Source organism: Eschrichtius robustus, chromosome 4 (assembly GCF_028021215.1).
Source record: "Eschrichtius robustus isolate mEscRob2 chromosome 4, mEscRob2.pri, whole genome shotgun sequence".
Lineage (NCBI taxonomy): Eukaryota > Metazoa > Chordata > Mammalia > Artiodactyla > Eschrichtiidae > Eschrichtius > Eschrichtius robustus.
The window spans coordinates 83812387-83833504 of record NC_090827.1 but is presented as its reverse complement, the minus strand read 5'-3'; the positions used below and the strand labels follow the sequence as shown (position 1 = coordinate 83833504).

The following is a 21118-nucleotide window of genomic DNA, read 5'->3' as shown; positions in this document are numbered from 1 at the left end:
ACGACTTTAGCCATACGTCTCTTTACTGTCAGAGGAATAATATAAACAATATAAATGCTATAAATGAAATTGTTCTAAGAAGACTAAAAGAACATTCTTTAATTTAGTATACTTGTTTCATATTTTGCACAATTTATACTCATAAATGTAATATGTCTCTCCCCTTTCTAGGAAAAAATTGATATGTCTAGATTCCCTGTTGAAAACACTAGAAATTTCAGTATCATTGCACATGTGGATCATGGCAAAAGTACTTTAGCCGACAGGCTCCTGGAACTAACAGGTATTTTCATTTTATATTCTATACCTAATTAATGGCAATGAATAATTGATAATTTTACCATGCTTTTAAAAGTTTGGTTTTAATTGTATATGCAGTATTGTCTCTTTTTAAAAGCTCATAGAAATATCAATAAACATTTCTATTTATAGGGGCAATTGATAAAACAAAAAATAATAAACAAGTTCTTGATAAATTGCAAGTGGAACGAGAAAGAGGAATCACTGTTAAAGCACAGACAGCGTCTCTCTTCTATGATTATGAAGGAAAGCAGTACCTTTTAAATCTCATCGATACACCGGTAAGTTTAATATCAATTTTTTCTCTATTATTAATTAAGATCAGCCTTGTATTAATACTGCAAACAAATCCTGTTTTCAGTTTTTGAACTGAACATTAAACACCTCACTTTGCTTTTTGTTTTCTCAGTGTTCTTATGTTAGTGTAAGTTGTTTCACAAGCACAGGCTAAAAAAGAAACCTGTTAACTTTTTATCCAGTGGAGTCAATAGATTTACCATAATGCCCCTCCCTAAGAAACATTTAAACTCTAACATTTAGAGGCATTAATATTTTTTGTTTCTCAGGGCCATGTTGATTTTAGTTATGAAGTATCCAGGTCACTCTCAGCTTGCCAGGGTGTTCTACTTGTGGTGGATGCAAATGAGGTAGGTACTTTAATATTATATGATGTGATATGCTATTTGGTTGTTCCAGGGTTTTCCTTAAAATGCTTTGGGAAATAGAATTTTTGTGTTTGAAGAAAATAAGATTTATTACTTAAAGTTATGTTTTGGTCCTGTTAATTTGAAGTTTTATTACACTAAACTTGTCTGTGAAGTTGCCTAGTTCATCCTTTTAAAAATGTTAAGCTGCTCAGAGGAATTGTTCAAGAGATTTTTGAAGTGTGTCATGCTATATATACATCCTACCAAAAAAACCTCAATTTTAAGCAGTTCTTAATCTGAGGTTTCAATTTTTTAGCAGAACTTGAAAATAAATCTTTATTTTTGAGGTCATTTTGGGTGTTTTTAAGGTAATAATTTGTAAAGTGTTAGGCTTAAAGAAACATTGTCAGTAACATTACCAAGTTCTCTGGTATAAACATAACCATAAAAACATATTGAGATGAGAATATAAGACCTATGATATACTATTTAAAGTAAGCTTTTGATATATTTCAGTTTCTCACAGACTCTTCATTCAAAACCCAAAGATTTTTCTGTTGTTGTGTTAAATCTTCCCTGAGCCTGTCAGGGAGAGTCAGTCTCTACCTTACATACGTATACTGGGCTTTACAAAATGTGTCACAAGAGTCCTTTGGGAGGCTTAGAGGTCCTTAAGGATCTGTGTTTTACTGCTTTGTCTCCAAAGCGTAACACAGTGCCCTCTAAAAAACATTTCCTGAACTGAAAGAAATTTTCACAGGGAATGATCCAGATGCATGGAAGTATGGATACCATAGTTTGCCTTGTACCTTTGCTTTTGATGAGGATGTGTGGAATGGTCTTGAATTACAACTTTTGCCGTAAATGGTAGAATGATCATCTTAGTGTCTTGTGTCTTGGTATTTCCAGGGTATTCAAGCCCAAACTGTAGCAAACTTCTTTCTTGCTTTTGAAGCACAGCTATCGGTAATTCCAGTCATAAACAAGGTAATTTGTTCGCACAACAATGCTATTTATTATTTTACTTTGTAAACTATATAAAGGAAAAGTCAAAAATCTGCGTGTAACTTTTGGCTCCCCACAAACTTAACTACTAGTGGCCTACTGTTGACTGAAGCCTTACCAGTAGCTTAAACAGTCTCTTAATACATACTTTGTATGTTATATGTATTGCATACTATATTCTTACAATAAAGTAAGCTAGAGAAAATAAAATGCTAAGAAAATCATGAGGAGAAAATATATTTACAGTACTCTATTTATCAAAACCCTAAGTTTATGTCATCTGTTTATAAGGTGAATCATCTCTCAGTACTTACATCAATATTGTCTTAGGTGATACAAAATACCGTAGATGTTATATGTATTACCGACACTAGACATCAAAAAATTAAAACATAATGTGAAAAAGAACTTCATATTTATTTGCAGGTGTAATGATTCACGCATTGATAATGATGAAGCAGAAATATGATTGCTTTATAGTATGATACTGTATGTGATTCCTTAATGGAAACCTAGCATATACACTAATGAATGAATCCTTATAAAGTTTTTATGGCATACAGTATTACAGTCACATTCATAACGGTATTGGAAACATTGCTACATTTAAAAAAATATGCTTATATATAATTATAGGCTGATATGCAGTTTCTCCAGTTATGAGAGGCATACTGTATGGTAATGTAATTCTTTGAAAGCAAAGTTATAAAACAGTAAGAAAACCAACACATTATTAATTTTATGTTAAATATCACTCATCTTATGCCTTTGCTAGGGATAGGCTAACCACTCAATACAAGTCTTGCACATGATGTTCTACAAGTGTATTTTTACATATTTATTGAAAAAAAATCTGCATACAAGTGGACCTGTGCGGTTGAAACTTTTGTTATTCAAGGGTCAGCTGTATATTGGTGGGATTTATTTCTTTGAATTGCATATGATAAAATTGCAACTCAAACTCCTATACCCTGGCATGTAGTTGAGAAGATAGTCTCCCTGAATTACATGGAGTGATGGGGGGCTGTTCTGTAGTAAAGGGCAGGGCAGGCACAATAGTGTGTTGGACTAAACTATATAAAGGAAAAGAAAAGGACCTTATGAACTAGGATGAAACAATGTAACACAGGACACTTAACAGTTAAGTGCTAAACTGAGCACTGTTGATAAAGCTTAACTTTTATATTTTAAAATTAATAAATTAAGAGTCTTAATTAAAAATCTGCATGGCATTCAGTTTTATTTTTTGATATTGAAGTTAGGTTTAAAAGAAGCAAGGTTGCTTATAGGTAAGACAGTTTGTTGTTATAAGTTACATCTAACTTATAAAATCGGTTTACATGGTGTTATTGAACTCTTCTGCCTTGAATAGCTAAAGTTTCATGCTTGCTCTGCTGTCTGCCTATTTTCAGTGGCCATGCTTGTTAAAATTATATTGCCTTTTTCTAGATTATTCTTATTTTAATACTTTTGAAAATAAAATCATAAAGGGGTCAGTTAGTTTAAAAGCAGGTATGCTTTTATCTATCTCCAAATACCACTAATATATAATACATTTTAATTTAATTATATTAAGACATAATGAATTTTTTTTTTAAGATAGATCTGAAGAATGCTGATCCTGAAAGGGTTGAAAAACAAATTGAAAAGGTGTTTGATATTCCAAGTGATGAATGCATTAAGGTAAAATACTTTTTTTCTTTTTTTTTTGGAAGACTTGGTTTTACTTTCAAAAATCTCAGGTAATTGGCCTAAGTATATTATTATCTTACAGTTCTACAAAGTTCTTTTTACTGATATTTCATTTGATCTTTGCCAAAAATCCCTATTACATGGTTAGGACAGATAGAAATTACTCTTATGATACAGTTGAAAGGACTAAGAGTCAAAGATTTTATCACTTTCTTAAGGTTATAGATCTAGTTAGCTAATGTGCCGGGACTAAAATGTAGGCCTCCTGCAACTCTTTATAGTAAGTATTATTTCTTGTATGCCATTTTGCCTCTATGGAAATATTCTCTTTGAAGAGCAGGGCCAGACTAATTTCAAGGCATATGTACATATCATTCTTGGAAATAGATTTTATTTATATCAAAGTTGATACTGTTTTAAATTTGAATTTTTAAATTTACCTTTTAAATGGTGCTTTGGGTGTTAAATAGCCATCGCTGAACTGTGCTGTGCTACGTGCTTGTGTAGTGAGTCTGTCAGTGCAGTAATATAATGTTTAGCTTCCACTTTCAATCTTGTTTGAGTTTTGAAAAAGCAAGTTTCAGCTGATGAAGTGTTTTTTTTTTGGTTTTTTTTTTTAAATTTTAACACATTGGATGATTATATAAACTTGGTAATAACTAGAAAAAGCAATAATTTTTTTTCTTGGATATATATGTAGAATTTAATGGTTTTTATTATGAAGAGGGACCTCATTGTAAGGCAGTTCTGAAATTATAGTATCATGACTTGGATTATGTTATATTGAAGTATAATTAACTGTTCAGATTTTAGTAAATTTTTACAAAATTCATTCATATACTTAATTTGGTGTGTGCCGGCTAGGGACAACAGCAGTGAACAGTACAGGCAAGACCTCTGTCTTGTGTTTATATTCTGCTTGGGGAGGCACTCACTGAGTAAGTAAAAAGAGAAGTAAGTATAGTAATTATTGAATGAGACAGATGTTATCAAGGAAATACGTTCAACAGAGTGTATTGTTCCAGGTGGAATTACCATACTTAACAATGAAAAAAGTCTTTTTCTCAGAGAGGAGCAGGGATGCAGAGTAACTTAGGGAATTCTTCTCTGATGAACTGAGACTTGAAGAAATGAAGAGTTGGGAGAAATGCATTTCTGGAAGAGGAAGGAGCAAGTGTAAAGGCTTGGCATGTTTGGCAAGGTTTGGCATGTTTAAGGGACAGAAAGAAGCCCAGTTAGATGAAACGGCTTTGTAGGGTTAGGCGGGAATCAAGTCATTCTGGGACTCTTGCTGTGCTAAAGCGTTTAAAATTTTTAAGATAATGAAAGAATTTTAAAGCAAGAGAGGAAAATAAGCTGATCATTCAGGTTGCCTTATAGAGAATGGGTTAAAAAAGGGTAAGAGGAGATGCGGGGAAACCAGCTTGTAGTCGTAGCCCAGGTGCAAAATGGTGGTGGCTAAGTATGTGCTGCTGATGTTGAGGAAGTGGGCAAATTTGATGTGTATTTTGTGGATACAGTAGATTTTGCTGGTGTGTTATGTGTAGGGAAGTGAAATAAAGAATCATGGAGGGTTTGGATTTGAGCAACTGGTTGAATATGATATTTGTTAATATGGAGAGGACTCGGGGAGGAACAGACATAGTGGGAAAATGAAAAGCTCTGTTTTGGACATAGTGGGTTTGAAATGTCTGTTAGACATCCAAGTAGAGATATTGAATAAATCTACAATTCTGGCATTTGTGGAGAGGGCTGAGTCGAAGATATTTAAGAGTCTTTGGCATGTATGTAGTATTGAGGCCACGGAAATGGATGCCGTTTCCTAGGGAGGAAGTGTAGGTAGAAAAAGAGGTCCTAGAAGCCAGACTACATTATTATCAATTTGTAGGGGGTTTTGAATAAGAATTTGAGAAGGATTAGAGAGTAGGATTCAGAAGAGGAGGATGCGAGGACTGAGTTTTCAGAGAGGTGAGAATACACATTGTAACAAGAGAGAAGGCAAAGAGTTTGTGTATACAGGTGCAGATGGATTTGTATGTTTGGGTAAAGGAGTTTTTGATGTTTTCTGTTTCCTTAAATGAAGTGAGAGGCAAACGTATCTGAGAGTGAATTGGCCATAGGGAAAATGTGTAGATTGAAAAGGAAGGTGGTGTGAATTATCTTAGTGAGCAACAATGTGAATTTAGTAAGGGACGTGTCCTGGGACTACCAGGAAATGTTAACTGCACATTGAGATCTGTGGTCATGAACTTACAGAAACCAACCAGACCGGTTACTTGACTTTTCTCCAGCAATGTTAAGCTGCTCTGATTATAGGCATAGAAAAGGCACATAGTTGGATGCAGTCACAGTTGAGGTTTTACCAACTGCTTATGATAGAGAATAAAAAGTAGTTAAACAGAGTGATTACAAACAGTGGACCCTTGGAGTCTCAGCTGGGAAAAGAGGCAGGGGGCTGAATGGATACTGAAAAAAAAAAAAGTAGCCTATTCAGTGGGTTAGAGGTTGTGATCTTAAAGGATTGTTGCAAAGAATGTACTAGAGTCTAAAGCAGTGGTTCTCATTAGGTGGTAGTTTTGCACCTCAGGAAACATTTGGCAATGTCTGAAGTCCTTTTTTGTTGTCGCACTGGGGGATGGATGCTACTGGCATCTTGTGGGTAGATGAGAATCCATGGATACTGTTAAGCATCTTACAGTTCAGAGAACAGCCCCCCAAACAAACAATTATCCAGCCCAAAATGTCCTTAGTGTCGAGTTGAGAAACTCTGATCTAGAGGGACTTTAAAGGGTAAGAGGAAGTATTCACGGAATTGGGTTTGAAATAAAGATTTCAGAGATAGTTCAATTACTGGTAATGACAAAGGTGAGTCAGATGCACATGTGTTTTGAGTCTTTTGGCCTGTATTTTCAGTGTGAGAACAATAGTAATAATATGCCCTACAGTTAACCTGTATGATATCCACATATATTGTTTATTCACACAGCAACCTTGAGGTTTAGGTAAAATATGAATAATCAGTTCATTTATCAGATGAAGAATTTGAAGCTTAAAGAAATGTGTGTTGTTTGAAGTCATTTATTACATGTGGAGTGATGATTATAACCCAGATTTTTTTTGAAATCTTAGTCCACTGTTCTGTCAATACCATAATCAGAATGCTTTTGTAATTTAATACCAGAGAATCACCTAACTGTAATGGAAGGGCAGTTGTTGATACATTATATGCTTTGTGCTTCCTTTTACCAAGTTCTTCAAGCAAATTGATAACTTTTAGAGTTCTTTTTCCCTTCTAATTATAAAGCTCAGTCACAAGAATAGAAAAGTGAAGCCTTAACTTTTTCAATGTTTGTTTCACATACATATTTTTAGATTTCTGCTAAACTTGGAACGAATGTTGAAAGTGTTCTTCAGGCAGTCATCAAAAGAATACCCCCGTATGTATTTTGCTCTTTTTATACTATTTGTTTAACAGTACAAGGTCCATCAATTTGATCTGCTATTTTAGCTTAGTAGCTATGGCAAATGTACTCTTTGCAGTTAGTGAGAATAAATTTTTAATTTATTTTTAGTAACATATAGAAGGCAAATACAGTATAGAAAAATAAAAGAAAAAAGGATGATAGGGATCTCTTAACAATTATTGCAATAGACTTGAATACATTGGTAATTATTGCTTTTTTCTTAATCCTGAACAAATATATTTCATCAGTTTCATAAGTAATTTAAAAACAGTCATTTAAAATGTATTTAAAACTTGAGGTCAAATTAAAACTAATATAGGCATTATACCTTATAGAAAGGTCCTTTTATTTTGGCTGTCAGTTAATCAACCTTTCTCAAGTACTAGAATAAATTAAGCATAATATTTGAGTTAAAAAGGCGTTATATTAAGATTTTAATTTATTTATTATTTAATTTTAATTTATTAGTGTTTGTTCTTTACTTATTTTTAATAGTCCTAAAGTGCATCGCAAAAATCCCTTGAGAGCTTTGGTATTTGACTCCACCTTTGACCAGTATAGGGGTGTGATTGCCAATGTAGCATTATTTGATGGAGTGGTTTCCAAAGGAGATAAAATTGTATCTGCGCATACTCAAAAGACATATGAAGTTAACGAAGTAGGAGTTCTGAATCCTAATGAGCAGCCAACTCACAAACTGTAAGTAATCTGCATTAGTAATTAAAAGACACTTGTATGTGTTTCTGTCACAGCCTTTCTTAACTTGGTGCGCTTAGAATGATCCCAATTTGGTAAATTAAAAAAAAAAGCAAAACCTGATTATTGAATGCAACTACATAGTGAATCCTCTTTCACAAAGAATCTCATGTGTGAGGGACGGTAGGAATTTGATGTATTTTTTTCTTCCTTTTGACTAGCCACAAGTAATTTTATATTCTGGTTGCAGACTGGGTCCAACATTGATGTACTTGATGAGACAGTGAAAGAGATAGTTCTCTCATCCATATCCATATCCATACTGGGTATCAGTTTTTGACATTTAATTTTTTTGTAATTAGATTTTTCAACATAAAATAGTGAAGAAAATTCGATAATTGTTTTCTTTAGTGTGGAACTCATGGTAAAACTTTGATTAACAAGAATTTATGGAGTGTGAGGTTAGCAAGGTAGTGTACATTATAAAACTGAGTTCTGAGTTCACTTATAAAACAAATATTTATTGAGTGCCTATTCCATCAGTACCCCAGATACTAAGATAGATTACCTTGGGCACATAGTTTTCTAAGGTCTTTGTTTCATCATTTGTCAAATTCAAGATATGAACCAGGTGGCTATATAGGTCACACTTGATAGTTTAATGTTTTATGTCTAAAACTGCACTATTTTGTCATTTTTTATGTAATTGAAAGTCATAAAGTCTATTGTAATTTTACTCACATATTTCTAAAATGTGTCTGTATTCTTAAGTATAGTTGATTTACAGTATTATATTAGTTTCAGGCGTACAGCATTATGATTCAGTATTTTTATAGATTATACATTAAGAGTTATTGCAAGATAATGGCTATAATTCCCTGTGCTATGCAAAGTCTGTCTATATTGTGTCGCATATATATTGACAATTACTGCATCTTTAGTAAAGATTTTTGTACCTCATCCTAAATGGAAATTATCATTTAGGAAGTTTGCTTTAAAAAAAAAAAAAAAAGCTACAACTCTGAAATCTTGGATTTGCTCTTTTCCTGCAAGAGGCACATCAAACAGATAATCAGATTTGTTGAGAGTTCACATTTTTTTGCTTGGTTAAAATTGTTCTTTTCTTTTTTAAAGGACATTTGTAATATAATTCACTAATAAATATTACAAGGAGCGTTTTATGTTTCTGCATTTATCAGTTTCACTGTTGTTTAATATGCAGAGGTGGGCAGAGTCATTAAGAAGGTCCCTAGGCTTATTGTATTGCAGAGGTCCTTGGTAATGGATTCTAAGGCATGGGATGTTCTTTTGCTGACGATTCTTAGAGTTGAGAATTGATATGTAGCACTTAGTTTCAGTTTGATGAGGTTTTGTTTGGAAAGTGTGATCATTTCCTAGAAGAGTAGAGCTAATTGTGAGTATGCACATGAAACATTAAAACAGTAAATATTTCCATATAATAATTTTATTTAGATATGCAGGACAGGTGGGCTATCTGATTGCTGGGATGAAAGATGTCACTGAAGCACAAATAGGAGATACATTATATTTACATAAACAACCAGTGGAACCCTTGCCTGGGTTTAAATCAGCGAAGCCAATGGTATTTGCAGGTGAGGAGCGCACATATTCAAAGGATAAGGCCCAGTTTACTCTAAATTGAAATAAAAATTATTAGAAATACTCATTTTAAATAGCAGCTAATTCCTGTTAAAATAAGTTACTCTGTTTTTTCTTAATTTTTTTTTGTGCTATTTACATACCAGTTAATTGCATATGTATGGTGAAACTTTATGTGGGAGATAATTTCCTAAATTTTTTTTAGGACTTCTTAAAAATTAACCTTTTAAACAAGCCCCCTGATATATTGGAAGAGCACAGTAATATGAACTTCCTTCTTGTTTCACTAGAGAGTAGGTCATTATATTTGAAATACTTTTCTAATTAGGATGTTTTTATTACTAATTATCAGTGGACATTTACTGAGTGCCTTCCCCTTAGCTGGCCTTTCTTTAATACTGTATTATACTAGTGTAGACATGGCAGAGAAGAGTGTCACCTCATGTATGCATAACTTCAGAACCTCTTATTTCTACATTATATTACATACATTTGAAAAAGGAAGACCTGGTTGAAGGTCATCTGGTTACTCTGTACTGGGTATCCAGTCCTTGTTTTCTCCCTTTTGTATCTCTCATTGGGAATTATAAATGTTGTTTAACTCTCCCTGCCCCTGTTAAGACAAAGTCAGTCATTTGGATTTTGAAGAACTTAAGAGATGAGGACTTGGGTTTGAGGTGAAAGAGAATCTGATGAATCAGTAGTTCTTGTTTTCATTTCTACCTCTGCTTTTTATCTGCTAATGGAATTTCATTTGTGGTTGTGGATGTCTTGCACTTTTGTTTCTTAAAATAAACACAATGTATTTTCCTAATAGGCTTAATTCCCATGGTTCTTTTTTGTTTTCTCTGTATTTTTTGCAAAAGCAAAAACATCACTTTGAGTGTGAATGTAGTGGTAATTTCAAAGTTTATGAAACTCGCAAAATACTTTGAAGCCAATTTAACTTAATATTTATAGTTTTCTTAGCAAACCAGTATTTTGGTCAGTGAAATACAGAAAGTAATTTAAAAGCTAAGCGATTAATTTTAAACTTGGCAGCAGCGCATATTAGCTTTTCTAGGCAGCGTTTCACATGTGATAATTAGAAATCATTGTGTCCCCAGGAATGTATCCTATAGACCAATCTGAATATAATAACCTGAAGAGTGCTATAGAAAAACTGACTCTAAATGATTCCAGTGTGACAGTTCATCGGGATAGTAGCCTTGCCCTAGGTGCTGGCTGGAGGTAAGATTCAGTTATGTTGTAGTGTTCCATTTTTATTGAAAAGTAAAGTTTAAATGGTTTATTGCTCTTTAACATTTCTGAAGATAAGTTCATATTAGTGTAAAATGAACTAAACAATGTCTGCCTATTTCTCACTGTGGATTCATATTCTGTGGGTAAGTTTTAAAGCTATTTTACCAATGGAAGATTTTATCTTATTTAATGAATTTATGTTAGCACTTAATTATGATGTGATAGATTGAATGACTCTTTTGATTCACTCCTCCCCCACAAAGTAGCAGTATATTCATCAAAGAAAATACAGCCCGTGGGCCATAAATATTTAGGAGTTTGTCTTTTTCTCCCCCAGGTTAGGATTTCTTGGACTTTTGCATATGGAAGTTTTCAACCAGCGACTTGAGCAAGAATATAATGCTTCTGTTATTTTGACAACCCCTACTGTTCCATATAAAGCTGTTCTTTCATCAGCAAAATTGATAAAGGTACTGTTGTGAGTCAGCATACAAAGGAAAACTCAATAAATGTATGTGTGTGTGTATGTGTGTGCAGAATACAAGAGAAATATTTTAGTACACCAGTAGCTGAATAGCTATTAAAACTAAATATTTCTTGATTAATAGTAATAAAAGTTGAATTACCTTATGATGGAGAAGTTACTTGAGAACTAATTTATGCAGTATTTTTCTTAACCTGATAAAACCTCCACATTATCAATACCAGTCTGTTACTAAGGGTAAAAAGTAAGAGTTAGTTCTGAAAATACTGTTCTAAATTCAGCACAAAGATTAAGAGTATAATTTCGGTCATAAGTAATTCATCTTATGAAAAGTAAAGCATCCTCTCCTACGTGGTTGTAGGAAATTTTAGATTTCAAGTTAACAGTAGAGACAATAAATATTGTATTCAGTCTAAGTGGCAATCTATTCATTTTAAACAAATATTAACTTTGCCATCTGTAAATATTTTCCAACAAAATTAACTTGGGAAACTACTTACAGTGCCTTATAAGGGGCAGATTAAAATGTATTCTTCCATCATATTTTTCTAAGTGGTGTATACAATGTGTTTAGTAAATGTCAATAACCAGAATATATTAATGATGGTTATTAATGTTCAGGATTACAGTTGGAGAGTTTTTAATCTAAGGTGTGTTAAGATAATATTCTAACCTTTAAGAATTCTTTTGTTTTTATTCTAACACATTCAATAACAATAAATTCTAATATATATTATAGATAACAAATTTAAAAACATTGTAATTATTAAGATTTCTTTTTAACTATTGGTGATTTTTCTTATTTTTAGGAATACAGAGAAAAGGAAATTACAATCATCAATCCTGCACAATTCCCTGATAAGTCAAAAGTAACAGAATATTTGGAGCCGATTGTTTTGGGCACCATTATCACACCAGATGAATATACTGGAAAAATAATGATGCTTTGCCAGGTATAAATGTAATACTGTTTGATACAAAAGTAAACTAGTCTTCGCAAACAGTGGTACCCAGCTTAGGTTTTGAACTGTTTCTCTCGGCAGTGCACATTGAATTTAACAAAAGAAATTTTCATAAAGATCTATATCTTTATATATTTTACCTCTTTACACATGTAGATATACATATATATAATTACAGTATTTTGATTTTTAAATAAGAAAATAGAGCCAGAATTTTTGATCATCTGTGTTAGTTTATTTTAGCCTAAAGGAAAGGAATTTGATGCCCTTTTAACTTGAGTAGCTAAAAGTATAATTTCCTTTCGCCATTTTGAGTATTTGAAATTGAGTATCATTTGAAAGATAATTATAATACTTTAGAGACCTTTGTTTGGAAGGTACTCCTCAGTTTGCTTTAGTTCTTGCCACATTGTAATAAATGATTTAATCCACAAATTTGATATAATCATAGTCCTTAAAAAGTACATACTTGAAATATTCTGACATATATTGAAAAGAACTCTCAAATGATGACTAGTGGACTTGAATTTTAATTGTCTTGTCACAAAAAAATTTAACTTTAGTCACTTAATTTCTCGGGGCCTAAATTTCTTTTATTTGTAAAATAAGAAATTAGAACTTTGACATTATCTGTAGCTAATTTGATTTATTGTTAAATGAAATACTGTATAATTAAAAAAGACGAAGTAGTTTGATAAAGACAAAGGATTAAAAGCTTTGGTAGCAAGTATATTGTAATTGAGATACAAAGTGGTTCTTCCTGTATTATAAATATTGGTCAGATGTTTTTACTAGACCATTAAAAAAATATTCCTTCATCTTGCCCACTCTTTAAAGTTGGTAATTGACATCTTTCTATATTCATTAAATAAACCATTATTTGAATAGGTTATCATTCAATACATTTTTTATTCCCTTTTCAGGCTCGAAGAGCAGTTCAGAAGAATATGATGTATATTGATCAAAATAGAATAATGCTTAAATATCTCTTCCCTTTGAATGAAATTGTGGTGGATTTTTATGATTCTTTGAAATCTCTGTCTTCTGGATATGCTAGGTAAAAATTTAATGGGAAACTCTGATACCTGGACAAATTTTTTTGAAATATTGACCAGCAAGTGTTTACTAATACTCCACTTATTTAATCTCAGTGATCTTGAAGATGGTTGAGAATCACACTGTAAGGTTAGAAAAGCTTGGAGCAACCTTATAGGTGTTACAGAGTACTTGCAATTTGCTTAATGGAAGAATGAATTTCTTTGATTCATCAAACTATTACTCCTTTCTTAATGGCAACAATTTTAGTGCCCTGTTCATGAGAGTTGTACCCCTGTATGTTGATTAAAAATTATAATAATTTGAAAAACCTACTATGACCTCAGTGACACTTTTAAAATGTATTTGTATGTTATGTAATCCTAGGAGCATGTGTGTACATTTGGAAAATAGAAGTACATATTTAGTCTGTAAAAAATGCTGCGTGTGCCCCTGTATTTGTGAACACTTCAATAACTTGGTCTTCTCAGGAATAAGTGGTCTGCATCATGAAAACCATTATCTTATCCCATAAAAGTACATGGAGGAACAGCCTGGTAAAACTGAAGGAAGAGTATAGCATTGTGGGAGTATTTTTTGTTAAGGCAAATAACTCTAGGTGCCCTTAGTGTCCTAAAATCCTACATTACTGGATAGCATATACTAGGATATAAAGGAAATGTAAAATATAATGGGGAAGTTGATGGAAAAGTGAATGTTCACATCTGTAAGACATGCATGAATGTGCATTCATACTTAAAATTAGCATTCAAAGAAAAATCCCAGTGTTTTGAAGAACATGCTACAGTGACCTGGAAGTTTACTTTGTGAAATGAGCTTTTCAGTGAAGAGAGTCAGCATAACTCATGATACAAAGGAATCTTCTTTGTTTATTTGTATTGAGAATTTATTTTTTCTAATACGTCACCGAATTTTTTTCCTATGTCTTCTTTCAGACAAGAGCTTGAGCAAATAAGTAACAATGTAATTTAAAATAAACTGAACTGAGGCAGCAAGTTGTTAAACAATTACTATAATTAAAGAATGATTACTAAGTGTTTATAACACTTTTAACAAAAGTCTGTGAATTCTAGTTTGCATTTGGGTACTACTTTCTGAGTTAAGTGGTCTTAAAAATCTTTTAGCTTGGAAAATTAAATATATTTCACATTAAGTGAGAGAACATGGTTTATTTTGAACTATGTAAAAATAATTCCAGCTTCCAAAATTAAGGTAATTCTTACGTGCAGAAATGCATGTGGATAATTTTTCATATTCTAAAAAATTGAAATTCTAAGATTTTGGAGCATAGAAAATTATAAAGCTGTAAACAAGGTAGAAAGTCTAGGGACTAAGTCTTATGTCTTATCTCCTCTTATTCTGCATAGTACTTAACATAGTACCTTTATATAGTATATGATTAATGATGTTTGTTGAATAAAGAAAGGATTTTGGCAACACTTTAGACAGTAATCAGGTTTTAGAGAGTATTAGTGTCACTTAATGACCTTCCTGCTGAAAACCTTTCGAAGCCAAACATTTGCAACTCTAGGCACCGGTTTGTTTTAAAATTAAGGCAGGAGGAATACACATGTTCTTGTCCATAATTGTAAAGACATGAAAGCATAATTGAAATTTTCTTTCTCATAAGACATCAGTTTTGTAAGTTAAACCTGTTCTGATTAGCCCTTTAAGCTTTGACCATATCTATCGTTAATAGAAATAGTTGACACTTACTAAATGCTTATCGTGCTCAGCTAGGCTCTGTTCTTAACACTTTTTATGTACTAGGCTGTTCAAGTGCTTTACATGTATTAACTCATTTCATTCTCAAAAAAGCCCTGTGAAGGTTCACACTGAAGAGCCATATATGAAGTCCAGAAGTCTCATTTATTAATGGCTGCTTAGCACTGTCATAGCATTTATTTAACTGGCAATAGAAAACTGAAAAGAAACCCAACTCATGAGTCTGAGAATGACTCACTAGAATATACTGTTGTCTACAGCCAGCGAGCTGCTAGGAGGGAACATTGGGTAGGTGACATTTTCTTTCAGTGATCCATTTTCCTAGCCTGGCTTCACAGTTTTTTCCCCTTCCTTCAGTAGAGCATGTTCCCCTTGATTTTTGTACCTAATTTCATAAATGCAAAAAGATGAGGAAGTTTGTTCCTTACCGTGGTCATGTAGATCCATTCATCTGAAATTTATATGTAACATTTTGTTTGAAAGTTAGATCTTTTAGGAAGGATATGGCGGGAGGTATAAAAAAGATATTTGAAAAGAAAAAATACGTAATCTCTTGGGAAATATAATGTTTATCTATCACTTGGACATTTTTCCTTGTTAGTTTTGACTACGAAGATGCAGGCTACCAGACTGCAGAACTTGTAAAAATGGATATTCTACTGAATGGAAATATTGTAGAAGAGCTAGTAACTGTTGTACACAAGTAAGTTGAATAGAAACTAATCACAGAATGTGAAAGTACCCACTTTTTGACATGTTTTCATTTAATTATTGGTTGCTCATTTTTATTTGACAGCTACATTTTGAAAACTTAAAGGTAATTAAATTTCCATGTACTGGTTTTTCCTTCCATTCTTTTTCCATGCTTCTCTTTCCAAACTGTTAAAAGGAGAACAGAATTACAATAGCCAAAAATAGTAGTGTCATGGAAAGAAGTGTTTCCCTTACCACATGAGACAAAGTAAAAGAAAATGTTTTTTAAACTATGATAAATTTAGAATTGAGAACAAAAAGTTTTTTATTTTCATTAAAACTTTTATAATAATGAAAAATGAAATCCCCTGTATGTTCAAGAAATAGTGGATTGGTTAAAATAAATTATGGGGCACCCATATAATAATCTATTAAGCCATTAAAATTATATTGTAGAGTAATACTTGGTGATGTAAAAAATGTCTATTAAGTAAAAAAGGTAAAATATATTATAAACACTGTGATCCAAACTGTAAAAAACAATTAAATATAAATATGTATGCAGAAAAATAACTACAAGGATGGATATATGTTTAACAAACATTCTAGAATGTTTTACAGTGGTATTCTATGGATGAGGGAAGCCCATCAAGGAATGGTTTTTATTCTCTAATGTATGTTTTGCTAGATTTTCTGTAATAGATTGTTAGTTTTGCAATCAGAAAGGTCATATATGATTCAGAGATTAAGTGATGCTTATGTTAAACAAGTTCCATTTGTATCTCCTTAATAGCCTTTACATTGACTATGCATATTAACTAGAAAGCTACTTTAAATATTCTTATTTAGGATATGTGAATAACTGCATTTTTTCTATCTCAGAGACAAAGCATACTCTGCTGGCAAAGCCATATGTGAACGTCTGAAGGATTCTCTTCCTAGGCAGCTGTTTGAGATAGCAATTCAAGCTGCTCTTGGAAGCAAAATCATTGCAAGAGAAACGTGAGTTGAAATTCATTTTTGTTCCCTGGTTGGTTTTAGCAGTGATATACATAGAAAATGAAAGAATATTAAAAAACTTAACATTGTCCTAAAATTTATTCCTACCTACATTAAGAAACATTAATCTCTTAATTCTACTGAAGTGATGACTGTTACTTTGAATTACTTATACGACACTTTTGGGTGAAAATTATTTAGTTATTAGTATATATGCTGTGAGGAGTTTTATTTCCACTTATTTTATTCAGTGACCCCCACTGAATTTCATGGTTACCGGCTTTCTGTAAAGTTTTTATGGTTTTATCCCTTTAAGTAGATTATAAACTAATAGGAACTGGAATTAAAAAGGTTTTGGAGGTAATTCTTCCAAAAGACAAAACTAAATTATGATTTTTACTTGAAGCATTTAATATCACTTCCTCAGAGCTAGTCCGGTTGTAAATTGTAAAGGTGAGAGAGGAATGATGGTATCATGTTAGGCTTCAGGGGTGTGCAGTAGTCTTGGGATAAATTGTAAGCCTGTATTTGCAGTGAATTTCATTTCCTAACACCATTTTGCTTTAGTTATTTTGTGTTTCATAACTGCCCAGAGATTAGGCAGAGTGAAGTTTATTTATAATAAGGGAACATCCAGGAAAATGCAATTTGAAACAGTTAGCAAATAATCATTCAAACATAAATGTGCTGAGGTAGAGAATACCTTAAAGAAAAAGAAGACTTTTATATCTTCTTATGGAACACAAGAAAGTGGAGCTATTTTCAAATTTTGATCCTCCAAATTTCTCAGATACATTATAGAAGTAGTTTATTGCTGCTTAAATGACTATATTAAAATTATTTCATTTTCCCTGAAATGGGTTTTATAAAATATATTGTTCTTTATATTCCTAGTCACTCTTGACCTACATTCGGTAGAGTTAGTAATGAGATAATAACCATTTTAGTTTTTTTGGTAGTGGTAGTAGTAGTAGTATTTTTAGGTTGAGCTGGAAATGACCTTTTATAATTGTTGTAATCAAGCTCACACCATGCTTAAATTTGACCTCAAGACTGCCCACAAGCCTTGACCGTTTTTTATTCTTAACAAAGTTTGTGTTGATATTCATGTTGAATTAATTTTCTACTTTATTCCAAATACATGAAAATAAATACAAGAGCATTTAAGCTATCTAATTATTTGCTTACGGCAATTTTATATAGGTGTGATCTGATCTTAATATCTTTACTAGAGGGGAGATTGATTTTGAAAATAAGTACTTTTAAATAGTATAAGTTAATGTACTTACACAAAACTTTCTCGTTTACAGTGTGAAAGCCTATAGGAAAAATGTTTTGGCAAAATGCGTACGTATCTACATGTGTTCTATTTTGTAATAATATATCTATTTTATAAGTTTAGAATCAGAGGGGGTATTAAATACATTGGTTTCCATTGTTGGTTTTTATAATACCCTTTATCTCATCTCCACGTTTTCTTTTTAAATAGGTAAATTTCAGCTTGACTTTAACAATAGCGTACTCATTTTGATCACATTTTCCCATCTTTTTAAAATTTTCCTTATGTGCAACTATCTAAGAACATTTTTATAACAGTTATGATCAGGATAATGTTTTATTGTTTTAATTTATAAGGACAGATTTTGAAGACAATGACTGTGTCTTACAATGGGAGTTGAAACAAATTGAAATCCATCTCTCCTGCATTACTTTGCCAAGTTTGCTGTTTCGTCCATTAAAATAAAAGATTAAGTTTTTATGAGAATTAAATGATAAATGCTTTCTCTAAATCCTTAGCATAGGGACTGACACATTTAAGCCTATGTGAGTCTCTGTATTAGACTACAGCTATATAATCTAAAATTTCAAGCCCTTGAATCAGTAAGGAGATGGGTAACTTTTCCTTGACATGCATAATGTACTGGGTTTCCCTGAGGATCTTCATCTCCTTCCAAAAACAAATAAATAAAGCCTTTATCATTCTTTTGAGAAGACAGTAAAATTAGGATCTGCTTGGAGGTAACTTTGGAAGTTACCCTTAGGAAGACACTTTGCAGGTGTCTACTTCATGGATAATAATTGTAAAGTTTTTGTAATTGTATTGATGCCTCTAGGTAATTGTAGGATTATTTTTCTGTGGAGTGATTTGGACTTGTAGTTTTTAAAAATGTTTTTCAGTATGGTGGTGATATTACCCGAAAAATGAAACTTTTGAAGAGACAAACAGAAGGAAAGAAAAAACTAAGGAAAGTTGGCAACGTTGAAGTTCCAAAAGATGCTTTTATAAAAGTTCTGAAAACACAATCTGATAAATAATTGGTGGGAAAATATAAGGAATTTTCATAAATTAAAAATTGTGTATCTTTTAATTTTTCTTCGTAATTTATAATATGTTGAACACAACAGAATGAAAATTATAAAATTTGCTTGTTATTTTCCAGGTTTTCAGTTTTAAATAACCTCTTGGCTTTTCTTTGAAAGAGAGTCATGGGTGGATAAGAGCATAGATTCTGAAGCCATATTGCCTGGTTTCAAATTTCTGTTCCACCACTCACTAGGCAAAGTGACGTTGGCCAAATTACCCTCTCTGTCTGCTTACTCTTTAGTAAAATCACGATTATACTATTACTTACCTCCATAGGCTGTGAAGATTAAATGAAATATGTTTAAAATATTCAGAAGACTGCATGACACCTAGTCATTGCTCAGTGAATCTTAATTTTTCAAGCATATTCCTTACTCACACTAAAAGGCCCCATACTTAAGATTCTATCTAGTTTCAAGCCCAAGATAAAATATTTTCATAATCACCTTAAGTATCAACTTGTTAGATGGATATATTTAGATGAAATATATGAATCTGTTATTAAATATTCAAATAACATAGTATCTAGACATGTGCTCTAGTTTTTCATAAAATTTTTACAAATGTTACTTTGAAACTAGACAGTTTACATAAGCATATAAATTAAGGATGGGGCTGTCTTATGCTGAGAATTAAAATGCACTTGTGCAAAGTGATAGATGTTTGATATTAGCAGCAGCTGTTATTAATGACAGTTTAATAATTACTGCCTAGATTTCATAATTGAGGAGACTGAGTAAATAACTTACTTAAGGTCACATAGCCAGTAAACGGTTGTCTTACTTTCAAAGCATGTCTACTCAGTCAATAAACAAACCAGAGGGCAGATTGTATTACAGTAAGATAAAATAATTCAGCCATTGATTTTTGTCTTTTACTTTGAATGAATTGAATGAGGTTAATGTCTTCTAGGAATAAGACTATCAATCAGTGATAAATTTTATACAGGGTTGTTATAACTATAAATTCACATAGTGGGGATTTACCTAAAATTGTGTATGGAGGTTAAATAACCTGTGGCTTAGTCCTAGTTACATAAATTAATCAACTGTCTTCCCTATTTCTTCTAGCTCTGGTAGAACAGATGAATTATGAGATCTCATGACAAAAGTATCAATATTTTAGAAAATGGCAGTATTTTTGAAACTAGAAAAGCATTTTAATGTAATTTCTAAGACAAGATGTTCTACCGTTATTGCCAGGGGAAAGTTACAAGTTGGTACCTGGCGCATAATATGTACGTTGTGTCTACTATTTAGTATTTGTGTCTTATTAGTATGCTTACAGTTTGGATACTTTTTTTTCCCCTTTAACCTCTGACTTTTTAGGAAAGTTTTACTTGTAGTAATAGTAGTACAGAGTATTTTCCAGATTTTTTAGCATACTCTTAAGTTCTCTCCCCTGGCCACTCTCCTAAACATGACTGAGAGTTGTGTATCCCCCAGAGGACCTTATATTACTAAGATTTTTGTGTACGTTAAAATAACATAAACTATTAGTATTAGAATAGCCACCATTTATTGAGTTTAATATGTGACAGCCACCGTGCTGAGCTCTATAGACAATTCCCTCATTCAAACTACATGGCAGTGGAGGTACAGGCACCATTACCATCCCATTTCACAGGGGAAGAAGCTCAGACTTTATGTATCAGTATTGTCCAACAACATCACAGCTCTTGACAGCTGGGATTCGAACAGTGGTTTCTTTCTCCAAACCCCAATTCTTAGCTACCATGCTTTATTGCCTCTTGTGGAAATATCTTCAGTAGACTTAGTTTTTTGCTTAACAGCAGCTTAGCTCCTGAGTTAGGGAGTTAAAGTGGCAGGAAAGCAGTTTGCTGTGGACCTTGACTTCAAACTTAAAGGGCAGTGATGGAAAGGAGATTTTAGACTCTGTTTCAGCTAGCACATTTAAAGCACAGAAATAACAGCTGAACTGTGCACCAATCTTTAGCTTTTTCACTCAACTATATGACCTTCTAAGGTAGTTTGCACTAACCAATACTTTATTACCAGCCGTGGGACTGGGAGATAATACTGATTTCACTTACTGTTCAAAAACCATTTATAATACTTAAGGCTATTAGAAGTTCATTATCTAGAATTAAAGCAGCATGTTTTATCCTAACAGTCCTATTTTTTATTTATTTTTAGATTTGCTATTCA

The 21118-nt window shown here is 32.3% G+C and overlaps 1 protein-coding gene across 3 annotated transcripts in view; it reads left to right on the top strand.

Annotated features, from left to right (window-relative positions):
• The window catches only part of GUF1 (GTP binding elongation factor GUF1), a 39772-nt gene that overhangs the window by 2076 nt on the left and 16578 nt on the right, over positions 1 to 21118 (top strand). Inside the window, exons 2-17 of one of the 3 annotated variants that reach the window (XM_068543016.1) lie at positions 172 to 283; positions 433 to 581; positions 867 to 947; positions 1857 to 1934; positions 3552 to 3635; positions 7017 to 7081; positions 7604 to 7807; positions 9278 to 9417; positions 10531 to 10654; positions 11004 to 11136; positions 11960 to 12103; positions 13036 to 13169; positions 15495 to 15596; positions 16469 to 16588; positions 17896 to 17932; positions 18764 to 18942. In XM_068543016.1, the coding sequence (XP_068399117.1) occupies positions 172 to 283; positions 433 to 581; positions 867 to 947; positions 1857 to 1934; positions 3552 to 3635; positions 7017 to 7081; positions 7604 to 7807; positions 9278 to 9417; positions 10531 to 10654; positions 11004 to 11136; positions 11960 to 12103; positions 13036 to 13169; positions 15495 to 15596; positions 16469 to 16588; positions 17896 to 17932; positions 18764 to 18901 (1845 nt within the window). In that variant the 3' untranslated portion in view covers positions 18902 to 18942. Of the gene's footprint in view, positions 1 to 171; positions 284 to 432; positions 582 to 866; positions 948 to 1856; positions 1935 to 3551; positions 3636 to 7016; positions 7082 to 7603; positions 7808 to 9277; positions 9418 to 10530; positions 10655 to 11003; positions 11137 to 11959; positions 12104 to 13035; positions 13170 to 14986; positions 15467 to 15494; positions 15597 to 16468; positions 16589 to 17895; positions 17933 to 18763; positions 18943 to 21118 lie in introns of those variants that run through there. The other 2 variants (XR_011073931.1, XM_068543017.1) reach the window with 2 other exon arrangements.